Genomic DNA, 14,826 nt, shown 5'->3' with positions numbered 1-14,826 from the left:
GGGCTCCGGGCAGGGGCCGGCTCCAGCACCCCCAAATTCTTCCCCGGAAGCCTGGGGTAATTTCCCTTGCAGCGTGGATGGCAGCTTGGGGTGGGCGGTCACAGGACTGGGGCTGGAGGCCAGGTCTCTGCATCCTGTTCTCCCTCAAACTGTTGCAGTGTTTGCACCCATGTTACAAAGAACACCTAGAATTTTTATTCACAGAGGCCACCATGGGCGTATGGCGCAGAGAGGTCTGGCTGGGGTGGGGTGGGGGCAGGGAGCATGGGTCGTGCAGGCCGAGGACCCAGCAGCTGGGGGCTGGCAGTCAAGTTGTCGCCCGGGGAGGGCTTGGGTCCCCTTCCAGGCTCAGCCCCGCTCCTGCCTGAGTGAGGCCCCTGGGACCCCTGGTGGCCGGCGTCCTGCAGCCGGAACCTGGCCTGTCCGTCCATTTTGTCTATTCCTCCTCCTTCTTCATGTCCAGGCAGCGAAGGGGAGCGAGGGTGGCGGCACCCTGGGCCATGCCAGCAGGCGGGGTGCTGCTCCCCTTGCCCTTGCGTGCCCAGCTTGGCTGGCACCGGCTCCTCCTGGGTGCCAGGACTGTCTGTGGAGCCTGCAGGGAGAGAGCCGAGAGGAGCGGCCACGGTCAGGTCCTGCTTCGCCTCGTCGGGCACCGAAGCCACTGGTCACAGCCTGGCCTTTCTCTCTCCTTAAACCCCCACGTCCTCCCCTGCCCCGAGTTCATCCGCTTGTGAGCTGTGTGACCCGGAAGCTCAGAACCTCTCTGAGCCTTAACTCCCTCGTCTATTCAAGGGAGGGGAGGCCCTGGCCGGTTTGGCTCAGTGGGTAGAGCGTCGGCCTGCGGACCGAAGGATCCCAGGTTCAAGTCCGGTTAAGGGCAGGTACCGTGGCTGCAGGCACGTGCAGGAGGCAACCGGTCAATGTGTTTCTCTCACATCGATGTTTCTCTCTATCTTCCCCTCTCTCTTCCACGCTCTCTGAAAACCAATGGGAAGATATCCGCAGGTGAGGAAAGATAAGTAAGTAAATAAAAGAATGGAGGGGAGTAATTGCACCCGTCTTGTGGGGGTCTCTGGAGGGTTGGATGCAGAAGGCTGGAGAAAGGGCTCGGTGCCTCCCCAGAGGGGCAAGGAAATGTGAGTTGACAGAAAGGAGGAAGGGAGGGAGGGGCTTACTCCAGTTGATGGACTGAATAGAGCCAGTCCTGTCCTCCCCACTTTTATAAATGAGACTCAGGCCCGGCCAGTGTGGCTCAGTGGTTGAGCGTCGACCTAGGAACCAGGAGGTCAAGTTCGACTCCCGGTCAGGGCACATGCCTGGGTTGCGGGCTCGATCCCCAGTAGGAGGTGTAAGGAGGCAGCCGATCCATGATTCTCTCTCATCATTGATGTTTCTATTTCTCCCTTCCTCTCCCTTCCTCTCTGAAATCAATAAAAATATATTTAAGAATAAAAGTAAGTGAGATTGAGTCCCCAGAGAGAGGAGAACCTCAAAGGCACTCGGCTGTGAAGCAGCAAAGCCATCATTCATTCCAGACCCGGGCACCGCGCCCACATCCCTGTGTGTGCCACGCGGTCTGACCCCGAGCGTCTCTCCCACCAACGCCAGCGTGCCCACTCCAGGCAGGAGGGCGCTATTCTATTTCTTTGATGCTTTCTCTTTGCCCCTTAGCTGGTGGTATCTGATTCCCAGGGCTGGGCCCCCACTGGGAGAACCTGCCCATCCATTCCCCCACTGACAAGCCACGCTGCCCTTACCTGCTTCTCACCTGCCCTGGGAGCTCAGGGTTCTGGTGCCTTGAGGGTAGAGTCCTCATGATGCGAGGCAGCGTTCTTGGGCTCCTCGGGCACCTGCAGAGAGAGGAGGCAGCTCAGAGGAGGACCGGGAGGGCTGGTGTCCCCCATGGAGGGCTGGTGTCCCCCATGGAACTAGAACAGCCTGGGCAAGTCGGGAGCCGCAAATGGTGTGTGGCGGGCGCCACCTACTGGTCATCGTGTGGATTGCACGTCGAGGAGCAGGGCCGTCTTGACTGTGCATCACGCCCCTAGGTCACGTCTGCCACTGTCCAGGGTGCTGGGCACTCCAGGACGAGACAGAGCGATGGGAAGGCATTCGAGTGTCCTACATGCACAGGAGAGGCTGATAACCCGGCCTGGGGGGATTCCGGTGGTGCCGAACCCACTTGTGTGCCCGGTGAGAGGCAAGACAGCATGCTAAGCTCCCGGAACTGCAGGCAGCTCCAAAAGTGCGGTGAGGGCCCTAGCCGGTTTGGCTCAGGAGATAGATAGAGCGTCAGCCTGCAGACTGAAGGGTTCCAGGTTCAGTTCCTGTCAAAGGCATGGAGCTTGGTTGCAGGCTCAATCCCTGGTCAGGGCATGTGTGGGAGGCAACCAATCGATGTGTCTCTCTCACATTGATGTTTCTCTCTCTTGCACTCTCCCTCCCTTCCACTCTCTCTAAAAATCAATGGAAAAGTAAAAAAAAAAATCTATATCTATATCTATATCTATATCTATCTATATATATATATTACTAAATACATACAAATAAAATAAAATAATTCAATGGAAAAATATCCTTGGGTGAGGATTAACAAACAAACAAAAAAAAGTAAGGTGGGGGAGGCCAGAAGTGGATCCGTCAGTTGTGTGGGGTGAAGAGGGCCAGCCCTGCCTTAGGATTTAATCCTAAAGACTGCTATCTCCCCCCTCCCTCTGGGAAGTCATATTCTAGATGAACCTCCCAAAGTCCAGCCCCACAGTGGCTCACTTCCTCGGGCACAGGATTCTACTGCGTGCCGCTGAAGGGTATACAGCAGGGAAAAGGTGTGAACTTAGAGTCCTATATAATAAAAGGCTAATATGCAAATCAACTGAACGGTGGAACAACCAGTCGCTCTGACGTGCACTGACCACCAGGGGGCAGACACTCAATGCAGGAGCTCCCCCCTGGTGGTCAGTGGGGGAGCCTCTCCCACCTCTGCAGCAGTCGGACATCCCCCGAGGGCTCCCGGACTGCGAGAAGGTGCAGCCCGAGCTGAGGGCCCCCACCCCCACCCCCAGTGCACAAATTTCATGCACCAAGCCTCTAGTAAATTATCAATATCAAAACAGAACCTGGAGCAAACATTGATGGTGTTTTTTTAGTTTGTCTCATTACCATTACATCCATGTGGGTTGTGACTGTGGTGTCTAAAATAGTTTAAGTTCTGAGTTCAAATATGAAGCGAAAATAATTATGCTGCTAAAACAGAGAGTTTAGTAAGAATGAATAAAACCGAACACTTCTGGTGAGAGATAAAGAGGAGCAGGGGACCAAATTGGTGTATAATACCATCTCGGCTGTGCAAGAAAAATCTAGGCAAATCATTAAAAAAAAAATAAAAAAAAGACTTGAGCCCTAGCCAGTTTGGCTTGGTGGCTAGAGCGTCGGCCTGCGGACTGAAGGGTCCCGGGTTCGATTCCGGTCAAGGGCACATGCCTGGGTTTCGGGCTTGATCCCCAGTAGGGGTTGTGCAGGAGGCAACTGATCAGTGATTCTCTTTTATCTTTGATGTTTCTCTCTCTCTCCCTCTCCCTTCTTCTCTGAAATCAATAAAAATACATTTTAAAAATACAGAACCAAACGAAAGGCCATCATGGGCCGACCCTCATATCAGGGGCCACACACACAGGCTAGGTAGGTCCCCGTCTTTGTCATGAGGGGAAGCACAGGCGACAAGGAGGGGCCCCAGCCATCCTCATCATCTAACAAACACAGGTAAACACCTCCCATATGATTCCTGGGGAGGAAGGCCTGCCCGAAGTCACAGGGAGCCCACACCATGGCATGTTTTAAAAGACATCCCACGACTTTCAGCTTCTAGAATGATGTTTGCAGGTTGGGTTTCTGCACAGGCACGCACAGCAGCCCTGGAGGGAGCTGGGAGGGAGCCTCCCCCGTAGAGGCAGCCCTGCTTCTGGGGGCCGGGGGGCGGGGTCTGCCTTGGGGAACAGGCTCTGGAGGCAGACATGCTCCCCCTGAGTTTTGGATTCAGGAGGGACAAGTTCTCAGGGGATGCTGATGGGGACCCCACTCTCCGATTCATTGCTCTAGACCAGTGGTCCCCAACCTTCCTGTGGCCACGCCCCACCTAAGCGCCTCTAACATCCTGATGCCCCCCTTCCCATGACATAGAATACTTATTATTCAAAAAGTGAGCTCCTATTCACGTGGAGGAAGCCTCAAAGGCCATGAGCATGGTCTAAACAAGCTTCCAAAGAACATGGCATCCATGACAGAGAAAAATGAAAGAACGGAAAGACAGTTGAAGTACCGAGGAAGAAATTGCTAAGAAATTGTTGAAAAAATACTAGTAAGAATAATATGAAAAACTAGCATATAAAGTTTTAAAACATAGAATAGAGGCTGAAATGCATAAATATATCACAATATATATTTATAGACTGTACATGAGGCCCCTAGAACCAGAAGAAATGCAAAAAGTTCACTGTTTTTTAGTTTTTTATGTAATATATTTTTATTGATTTCAGAGAGGAAGGGAGAGGGAGAAAGATAGAAACTTCAATGAAGAGAGAAAATCCCTGATCAGTTGCCTCCTGCACACCCCCTACTGGGGATCGAGCCCACTACCCAGGCAAGTGCCCTTGGCCAGAATCGAACCCGGGACCCTTCAGTCTGCAGGCCGACGCTCTATCCACTGAGCCAAACCGGCTCCGGCAAAAGTTCACTGTTAATAACTCATTCTCGAATTGCCCCCCTTAAAAATCAAATTGCTCCCCTATGGGGCATGTGCCCCATGTTGGCAACCACTGCTCTAGATGAAAGCCTTCAACCCCAGGAGACAGCCTCCGGGAGGAAGGAGCAGGTAGTGTGGGCTCCGTCCCCACCCCTCAGTGCCAGGCTCCCCAGGCCCCAGCTCAGGGGAGAAGGGAGACAGCATCTTTGTGCCGGGGGTGGGGCTTGGGACGAGACAAGTCCGTAGAACTCACCTCCCAGTAGACCGCATCCTCGAAGCAGTTCTCATCAGAAGCTTGGCCCCAGATGGGTAATTTCAAAATGCCTCCTAAGGAAAGTCAGAGGTCACAAGAGGTCAGGACCCACTTCCTCTCGGCCTAACCCAGCCCTTTCCCTCAATGGGACCGCCTCTCCAGGATCCGGTTGGCTCCAGGCTGACCTCTAAATTCTTGCCCCCCCCCCCCCAAGCATCACAATGGCCCCACCTCCCCTGGCCCAGCCACTCCCACTCACCCACAATGAGGCCGCCCACGAGGGCCATGGCCAGGGACACGAAGATGCCTGCGGCCTGGAAACTGCCTTGCAGGCTCGCGGACCATTCAGTCTTGAAACCGTCAAGGTTAAAGGCGTGGGCAAGCCTGGGGTGGAGACAGGAGGCAGGTCAGGGCCCCTCAGGGAGGCCACGGAACCCCGTGCTGCCACTCCACAGATGTGAGCGGGCGCCACTGTTCCACAAGCCCCGGGCCTCAGCCTTGCCATCTGCAAAATGGGGGCATGGGAGCGATCAGACGGTCTCAGATGTTTGTGGAAGGACAGAGCTTGGGGAGAGAGACCCGTGAAAAAGAGGCGTCCCGTTGGGGAAGGACCAGAAGAGAGACACAGTCTTGGTCCCCTGCATCTCCTCCATCTGTACCCTTCCTTATTTAAAAATACATTTTTATTGATTTCAGAGAGGAAGGGAGAGGGGAGAGAGATGGAAACATCAGTGATGAGAGAGAATCATGGATCGGCTGCCTCCTGCACGCCCCCTACTGGGGATCGAGCCCACAACCCGGGCATGTACCCTGACAGGGAATCAAACCGTGACCTCCTGTTTCATAGGTCAACGCTCAACCACTGAGCCACACCGGCCGGGCCATACGTACCCTTCCTCTCCATAAACTTGACTGTTGGCGCAGGCCGCCGTCACAGCACCCACGATGCCGCCTATGACGCCAGGCATGCCATGCAGGTTGTGGATGCCACATGTGTCCTGGATCCGTAGGCGGGACTCCAGGAATGGCTGGGGAGGGGGAGGGGTGCTGCTCAGGCCGAGAGCTAAGGCTGGGGGCGGGGAGGCCAGGATTCTGGAGGTCTCAATACAGAGACCCAGGATTCCCCATCCCCCCTTGCATCCCCCCCCTCCGCTCCGAGCCTCACCGTCAGGTACACAAAGCCCAGCGTGGAGACGATGCCGCAGATGAAGCCGACAATGAGGGAGCCGTAAGGCATGAGCATCATCTCGGCGGCGGTGCCCACGGCCACCCCTCCGGCCAGCGTGGCGTTCTGGATGTGCACCTGGGCAGGGCGGGCAGGGCGGGCGGGACGTCAGGCCTCCCGCACGCAGAGCTCTGCGGAAAACCAGCTATGCAATCGGGACAGCTCCTTTCTCTCTGAGCCTCAGTTGCTTCATCCGCGCAATGGGTACAACGATCCTTACGCCGCCTGCCTCACAGAGTCCTTGGCAGGGCCTGGGGATGTGTGCCCACCAGGCATAGGCGGTTGGAGCTGCACCCCTCCCCAGATCCCCGCGGCCTGCCCCCCCCCCGCCCTCTGCTCACCATGTCCAGCTTGCCCTTCTTGTGCAGGGCGCTGGACAGCGCCACCGCGGTCAGCACGCAGGCTGCCAAGGAGCAGTAGGTGTTGATGGCGGCTCGGTGCTGGGCGTCTCCGTGGTTGGACACAGCCGAGTTGAAGCTGGGCCAGTACATCCAGAGGAAGAGGGTGCCTGCCCAGACCAGACGGGGCCGGGGCGGGAGAAGAGGCGTTAGATGGGTGGGCCATGCCCAGCTGTCTCCCATCCCTGTCCCTGTACTCATGCTGGGGGCTCTTCTTAAAGGTCCCCCCTTGCCTCGCTCACTACCTCACGCCCACTTACCTTCCTCTCCGCCCCAAGAAGTCTTACCCGACCCGTGACTGAGCTACCTGCCCCCCACCTGCTCCCACCACACCACCATGGGGAAGTCTTTCTCTCCTGGGAGGGGGGAGGTTATCTCTTCCATGACACTGTGAAGCACTCCCTGAATGCAGGGCTAGGTTTTTGTTGTAGTTGTTGCTAATCCTCACCCGAGGATATTTTTCCGTTGATTTTTAGAGAGAGTGGAAAGGAAGGAGAGAGATAGAGAGAAAGATCGATGTGAGAGAAACACATCGATTGGTTGCCTCCTGTCTGAGCTCTGACAAGAGCCTGGGCAGGGGAGGAGCCTGCAACCGAGGTACGTGCCCTTGACCGGAATCGAACCCAGGACCCTTCGGTTCACAGGCCGACGCTCTATCCACTGAGCCACACTGGCTAGGTTTTAAGAGACCAGAGTGGGTGGCGGACATGTGTTTTCTCTGGAATGAATGGACACAGGGAGGAGAGGGAGCACCCCGCCCTGGCCCCAGGATGGGAACCACAGTGTCGGCCCCGGGGCAGCCGGGGGAAAACACAGGGTGGCTGCCCAAAGCATCGGGGATTCTGGAAGGGTCCGTGAGCACCCTCCCTCCCCCCACGGGGAACCGGCAGCGACCACCATGTGGAGATCAGTGTGCCCACAGCGGCCCTCAGGCATCCCGTGGGCCCTCAGTCCCTGTGGCAGCCTCACCGATCATGGCAAAGAGGTCCGAGTGGTACACGGCGCTCTGTCTGGCCTTGCTCTGGTACAGGTTGGGCCGGTAGAGGACCCAGGTCACTGTGAGCCCAAAGTAGGCGCCGAATGTGTGGATGGTCATGGAGCCCCCTGCGTCCTTCACCTTGGGAACAAGGGGCCAGTCACGCTCTGATGTCCTCTCCCGCCACCCCCGCCCCCCCGCACGCCCTCGCCAAGCCACGCACAGACAATGCCCAGCTGTCTCTGACTTCATGAGCCTGGGACTCCCACAGACCAGTGCACTGGGGAGGGGAGAAGGTGGGGGTCCCTGAGCCCAGGCTGTACGCATGCCCAATAAATGTCACTGCTCCCACTTTAGAGACTGGGTTCAGAGGGTTAAGAGACGTGCCAAGGTCGAACGGAATCCAGCTGGCATGTCTCCCCAAGGCCTCTCTCTCGCTACCTACCCCTCTGCGGTCTCCCCAAGTGTCCCCCCCACCTTCACCCCCATTCCGACCCCTGCTCACATTGAGCAGGCTGAGGAGGATGAACTCATTCACTGAGAACAGGGTCACTTGGAAGAGAGTCATGATGAGCAGCTGGACAGGGCTGACTTTGCCCAGAATTGCCCCGAAGGCCACGCAGACAGAGCCCACGCAGAAGTCGGCGTTGATGAGGCTGTGGGAGACGGGTTCGGGAGGGGCTCAGGGGCTGCGGTGTCAGGACGAAGGACCCAGTCCCCGCCCCTAGAAGGGAGCCGCTGAGGTGTCCCTGCAGCCTCAGACTTAGGGGGAGGGGGAGGGAGACACCCTTAGAACACCCAGCCATCCTGGAGACTCGCTGATCCGGAAGCAGAGTGTGTGTGTGTGTGTGTGTGTGTGTGTATGTGTGTGCACGTGTGGTGTCTGTCACAGGCTCCAGGCTCGGGGTACCCAGGTTGGATGATGAGGAGTGGGCGCAAAGCCCCATAACTCCGAGGCCCCGCCCCCGGACCCACCCTCACCCTCACCCAGACACCGCCCCTGGACCTGCCTCTTACACAGGCCCCGCCCCATCCCGCCCCTCACTCAGGCCCCGCCCCCATCCTGCCCCAGCACCCAGACACCGCCCCTGGGCCTGCCTCTCACCCAGGCCCCGCCCCTCCGAGAGGCCCCGCCCCTCACCCACCTCCACCACTCAGACCCCTGGACCTTCCTCTTACACAGGCCCCGCCCCTCACACAGGCCCCGCCCCCAGCCTGCCCCACCACCCAGACACCACCCCTGGACCGACCTTTAATACAGGCCCCGCTTCTCCCAGAGGCCCCGCCCCTCACCCAGCTCCACCACTCAGACCCCTAGGCCCGCCTTTCACATGCCCCGCCCCCATCCGGCCCCTCACCCAGACCCCGCCCCCAACCTGTCCCACCACCCAGACACCGCCCCTGAGCCCGCCTCTGGCCCAGGCCCCGCCCCTCGTGAGGCCCCGCCCCTCACCCGCCGGGCCCCGCCCCCGCCGCACTCACTTCTCCACGCCCACGAGAATGTAGCCGTTGTGGAAGGAGTGAAACCAACCCTGCATCAGCAGCGCCCACTGGATGCCGAAGGCCGCCAGCAGGAAGTTGAAGCCCACGGAGCTGTAGCCATAGCGCTGCAGGAAGGTCATGAGGAAGCCGAAGCCCACGAAGATCATCACGTGCACGTCCTGGAAGCCTGTGGGGAGAGTGCAGCCGCGGGTGATGCCAGTTCTCGCTCCTCAGTGACGTTTCTCTCTCTCCCTTCCTCTCGGAAACCAATAAAAATACATTTTTTAAAAATAAAGGCGGCTCTCTCTCAGGACACCCCTCTTCTTTCTTGTCTAGTTCTCATTACAATTTGCAGGCCCACGCCTGCTGTGTTCACTCTGGTGTTCCCCAGCACCTAAGAAAGTGCCAGGAAGGCTCTCCATAAATATCCATGAATGCCTGGCCGGCGTGGCTCAGCGGTTGAGCGTCGACTTCTGAACCAGCAGGTCACGGTTCGATTCCCGATCAGGGCACGTGCCCGGGTTGCAGGCTCGTTCCCCAGTGTGGGGCGTGCAGGAGGCAACCGATCCATGATTCTCATCATGGATGTTTCTGTCTCTCTCTCTCCTCCCTTCCTCTGAAATCAATATTTAAAAACAAATAAATAGCCCTAACCGGTTTGGCTCAGCGGATAGAGTGTCAGCCTGCGGACTCAAGGGTCCTAGGTTCGATTCCGGTCAAGGGCATGTACCTTGGTTGCGGGCACATCCCCAGTGGGGAGTGTGCAGGAGGCAGCTGATTGATGTTTCTCTCTCGTCGATGTTTCTAACTATCGCTCTCTGTAAAAAATCAATAAAACATATTTTAAAAAAACACAAATAAATAAATATCCATGAATGAAGGAGTGGTTGTGGTGGGTCCCTCAGCAGCACCCAGATGTGCCCGCTGGGCAGAGAAACCCAGGTGGGAGTTCACAGGCAGGTGAGGCAGCAGCCCCGTAAAGGCAGAGAGGCCCTGGTGCCCACTGCAGCCTGGCCACGGCGGGGGGCAGCCACGGGGAACGGGCACATTGCAGAATAGGGGGCAGGGGAGCAGGCATGCCAGCTGATGCAGGAGAGCTGTGGGGCTCTGAGCTCTGAGCTTCTGTGTGCAGACCTGAGTGAGCTTCCACAGACGGCAGCTCGCCCCGCGTTCACAGCGCCTGCCTCTGACTCCGTGTCTTACCGCATTTCATGGGTCAGCATGCTTCCAACTGCGGTGGGGACACTGAGTTAATGTGTGTGAAGCAGCGTGCCTGGCACTGTGGTTATTCTTGGGAAGGACAGATGGGATGGGTGACAGACCGGGGGAGAGGTGTGAGGCAGCGGGAGGTGACATCTTCAGACCACAGCTCAGGGAGGGGAGCTGGCGGGGCTGTTGATAAACACAGGGAAGTGGGAAGAGGTTGTGGGGTGGGAGGGAGTGCTGGGCCTGGTGCTGGCTGTGGGGGTTGGAGATGACCCCGGGCCGGGGGTGGGGGTGGTGAGGGATGGGCAGGGTGGCATGAAGGAGTGGGGGCCTGCTGCGCGGGTGGGAGCTGGGGTCTGAGATTGGGCAGACCTGCAAATAGAGCTGTGAGTCAGAAAGTGAAAGCGATGAGGGGGAGACAGAAGCTGAGAACTGGCATGGAGGTGGGAGGAACAGAATCGGGGGGCCTTTGGAGGAGAGGGGTGTCAGCTGTCTTGTGGTATGAGGACCCTGGGGGCAAGGGCAAGGCTGAAGAGGAAGGGGGGATGGGGAACCCCACTGGATACGTGTGTGGCTTGAGAGCAGGGACAGGGAGCCCTCTGCTTCCCATGCTTCCCCCAGCCTGTCCCCCTCTCTCCTGTCCTTCTCCCTGCCTCTGTGGGTGCCCTGACCTCCCCCAGACCCTGTCTGGGGCTGTCTGTTCTCCCCCTCCCTCAAGCACATGGAGGCCAGCTCCCCTCCCCCCTGCCTTGGGTACCTCCTCAATTCATTCTCTTGCTCCCTTTCTCTTTACCTCCCAAACTGGTCCTAATTTACAACCCAAACCTACCAGTTTATTAATGTATTTATACTAATAAAAGGGTAATATGCTAATTAGACCAGACATCTTCTGGATGTCCTTCTGGACAAAGTCACGGTGGCCGGGGTCGAGGCAGAGGCGGTTAGGGGCAACCAGGCCAGTAGTTAGGGGTGACCAGACTGGCAGGGGAGGGCAGTTAGGGGTGACCAGGCAGGCAAGCAGAGTGGTTAGGGGCGATCAGGCAGGCAGGCAGGTGAGTGGTTAGGAGCCAGCTGTCCCGGATTGTGAGACATCCGGGCCGTCAGACATCCCTGAGGGGTCCTGGAATGGAGAGGGTGCAGGCCAGGCTGAGGGACCCCCCTATGCACGAATTTTGTGCACTGGGCCTCTAGTGTTTCATAAAGCTTGCAGCTACCTAAAATGTTTTTATCTTTATTTTTGTTTAATATATATCTTTATTAATTTCAGAGAGGAAGGGAGAGGGAAAGAGAGATAGAAACATGAATGATGAGAGACAATCATTGATTGGCTACCTCCTCCATGTCCCTTATAGGAAATCAGCTGACAACCCAGGCATGTGCCCTTGACTAGAATTGAACCTGTGACCCTTCAGACGCTCTATCCATTGAGCGAAACCAGTTAGGGCTAAAATGCTTTTAATAGCAATGGTTTAAGCCCTGGCCTGTGTGGCTCAGTTGGTTGGACGTTGTCCTGTGCACTGAGAGGTTGCTGGTTCATTCTGGTCAAGGGCACATGCCTGGTTGTGGGCTCCATCCCCAGTAGGGGGCGTGCAGGAGGCAGCTGATCGGTGACGTTTCTCATTGATGTTTCTATCTCCCTCTCCCTTCCTCTCTCTCTCTAAAAAAAATCAGTTAAAAAACAGTAATGGTTTGAAAGTTCAGTCTGTACGACCTTCAAGGACATAACCTCTGATCTGCTGTGTCTTTCCCCGTAACATGGGGAGTCGTGGCGGAGCTCAGGTAGGGCTCACTGCTCGGGTTTTGGGTGCACATTTAGTGAGGTGATCCAACCAGCGTCCAGACATAAGCCTGGCTCTTTAGCAATTCCTCAATCCTGTTAGCTACTGTTTCTCTTTTTCTCTTTCAGGACTGACCAGCTTTGCATTCATTGAGTTCGCGACTTGCTGAAGGTCAGCGGAAGTTGGTAAGACACCCCTAATGCCCACTCTTTCCCCAGCGGGGCAAGAGGGGGTGGCGGGAGACTCAAGCAGCCCCGCCCAGAACCATTTCTCTCAACCTGGGGTCCCTGTGGGGCAGGGTGGCACGCTGGCTGCCATCCTGAGAGCTGCCACCAGGGGGCACCAGTACACAGCTGCTTTCACTCTCGGCATCTGAATCAGCTTCCTAGCTCACTCTTCCCTCCCGGGATAGTTCTCAGAAAACTCCAAAGCAGGCCAGCCCAGCCTAAACTGCTCCCTTTGGGGACTGCTGGCCCGTCCCTCAGTTCCCCAAGGCTCTGTGCCCATCTCTCCCACACTCAGGGCCACCCGCAGAATCATGCCATTGCTGCAAAATCTCTTGAGGACGTAGCCAAGGGCTGGCAATGCCACAGAGTATGGGGGGAGGGAAGCAGGTGGGCTGTGGGAGGGTGGGGGAGAGCGTGGCTCCATCCCTTGCAGGTGCCACTGACCAGTTGAGAGCTTTGGGCAAATCTCTTAAGCTCCGTTTCCTGCACCACAACAAAGGAACAAATGCCACACCAGAGAGCATTTACAATGCAAAAGACAGCCCAAAGGAAGTGCCATGCTATGAGTTGAAACCAATATTCAGGGAGCTATGCCTTGGTTACCTCTCGAAAGAGATGTTGAGCCTCCATTTCAATACAGTCAGCGACGGAGCACTCACTCCCTTATTGAGGACACGCGATACCAGCATTTACTGTCCTCTCACTCGGTGCCATGAGATGTGTCCTACCAGGCACCTGCCACCTTGCATCTTCCTAAAGGACCTGTGCATTCAATACCATGCCCATTTCACAGATGGGCATGCTGAGGCTCAGAGTGGCTCAGAGTGGCTGGGGAACGGGCTCACTCCATGTAGTGATGGGCCCAGATCTGTTTCATTCCAGAGTGCAGGCCATACTGCCCTCTGTTCGTGGGACAGCTTGAATGGGGGCAGTCCTCCCAACTCCTGTGTTCAGTGCTTTTCTGGTAATTTTCCATCGTGACGTGAAGATTCCATGCCCGGCACTGTCCCCCCAGCCTCACCCCTCCCCTGGAAGGCAGGTCGGTCTGATGTGTCATCCTCATTCCACAGGTGAGAACATTTGCCTAAAAAGCCACCCATCTGGGGAATGGCAGAGGCCGTGCTAGCAGTGAGGTCTGGTGATGCCAAGGCAGGCTCTTAACCTCGGCACTTGGGTACCTGAGAATTCGGGGGTGCTCCTTCTCCCTCTCCCAGCCAAAGAGGGTGGGGCCACGGACCCACACACCTCTCCTCTCTCCCAGCAGGAGGCCTGGCAGGCCAAGGAGCCATCCCTGTGGCCCTAGAACAAGGACAGGATGGCACAGCTGGGCAAGGGAGCCGGGGTCATCCCCTGGCTGGTGACCAAGATGGGGCTCGTGTCTTTTGGGGACATCAGGCAGGGCTCTCTAACAAGGAGGTTGGGGGGCACCTGGATGAGCTCACCCAGGTGAGTGAGGGTTCCCTATAGAGTGGAAGAGAGAGGCATCCATGTGAGAGAAACAGATGGATTGGTTACCTCCTGCATGCACCCTGAACAGTGCCCCTCTAGGGAGGAGCCTGCCATCGAGACCCTGAACAGTGCCCCTCTGGGGAGGAGCCTGCCATCGAGGTATGCTCCCTTGACCAGGGAATCGAACCTGGGACCCTTCCATCCGCAGGCCAACGCTCTATCCGCTGAGCCAAACCGGCGAGGGGCCCTATGACCTTTGCCACAGGGAAAAAGGAGTTTGTGCACATCTGGCCAGTTCTCCAAGCGTGATTCCTAGAGAGGGGCGAGCGCCTGAGCGGAGCGGGGGCCCAGACTGTGAGCGGCATCTCCTGCGCGCTCGCCCTGGTTCCCAGCGCCCCGAGCTCTGGGCCGGGCGGGACCGGCCGGGATGCGCTGTCCCTGGGCCTCCAGGGCGGCGGCACTTACTGGGATAGCGATAGTAGAATTCGTTCTCCAGGTCGCTGGACCGGTTCCCCGGCTCCTTCCCCTCGATCCAATGGGCGTCGGCCTCGGGGCTGTAGCGCACGAACACGCCGAAGAGGACCACCATGGCCACCTGCAGCAGCAGGCAGGTGAGCGGCAGCCGCCAGCGCAGGTTGGTGTTCCAGGCCATGTTGCGGGGATCCCTGGGCGCGGCGGGAACCCCTGGCCGGGCGCGGCGGGGACCCCTGGGCGCTGCGGGGACTGGGGCAGGGCGCGCTGTGGCCGGAATCGGGCGCTCGGAGGCGGACCGGCTTATAAAACCCGAGCAGGGTCGGGGCGGGGCGGGGCGGCCCCAGCGAGTTGTGGAACTGCTGACCCAGGTGCCGCCCCGATCGCTGGTGCCCAGCCGGGGAGGGGACCCGCCGCCCGGATCCCGCCTTCCCCCACCCCCCACCCCCGCCCCCGCCCCGGCCTCCCCACCCGGGGCCCAGAGGCGCCGGCGCTGGGAAAAGGAACAGCAGCGAAAGCAGGGCCCACAGGGCAATGGGTAGGGGCGCCCTGACCTCTGTGGAGACCCCTGCATATGCCTTCTGGGGTACCCCCCCCCTTTTAAATATATATTTTTTATTGAC

General features: G+C 57.7%; 2 protein-coding genes across 3 annotated transcripts in view; both read right to left on the bottom strand.

The window, feature by feature from the left end:
- CRTC3 (CREB regulated transcription coactivator 3) overlaps positions 1-14,826 on the bottom strand; it is a gene marked incomplete at its 5' end in the record, with an annotated part of 1,283,408 nt that overhangs the window by 279,396 nt on the left and 989,186 nt on the right. The window lies entirely within an intron of this gene.
- Positions 175-14,478, bottom strand: RHCG (Rh family C glycoprotein). 2 transcript variants are annotated; one of them, XM_081114888.1, is made up of 11 exons: positions 14,198-14,478; positions 9,073-9,259; positions 8,096-8,246; positions 7,584-7,731; positions 6,558-6,724; positions 6,157-6,294; positions 5,883-6,019; positions 5,251-5,375; positions 4,992-5,065; positions 1,758-1,850; positions 175-592 (listed from the first exon to the last, which is right to left on the bottom strand). In XM_081114888.1, the coding sequence occupies exons 1-10, from the start codon at positions 14,382-14,384 to the stop codon at positions 1,782-1,784; spliced, it is 1,383 nt and encodes a 460-aa protein (XP_080971014.1). In that variant the 5' UTR covers positions 14,385-14,478; the 3' UTR covers positions 175-592; positions 1,758-1,781. The 2 variants fall into 2 exon arrangements, with proteins under 2 accessions (XP_080971014.1, XP_080971015.1); XM_081114889.1 differs by having other exon boundaries at positions 1,769-1,850.

Source organism: Myotis nattereri, assembly GCF_964212035.1.
Source record: "Myotis nattereri genome assembly, chromosome: 21".
NCBI lineage: Eukaryota > Metazoa > Chordata > Mammalia > Chiroptera > Vespertilionidae > Myotis > Myotis nattereri.
The sequence above is the reverse complement of the archived record's forward strand: the minus strand, read 5'-3'. Positions and strand labels throughout refer to the sequence as shown.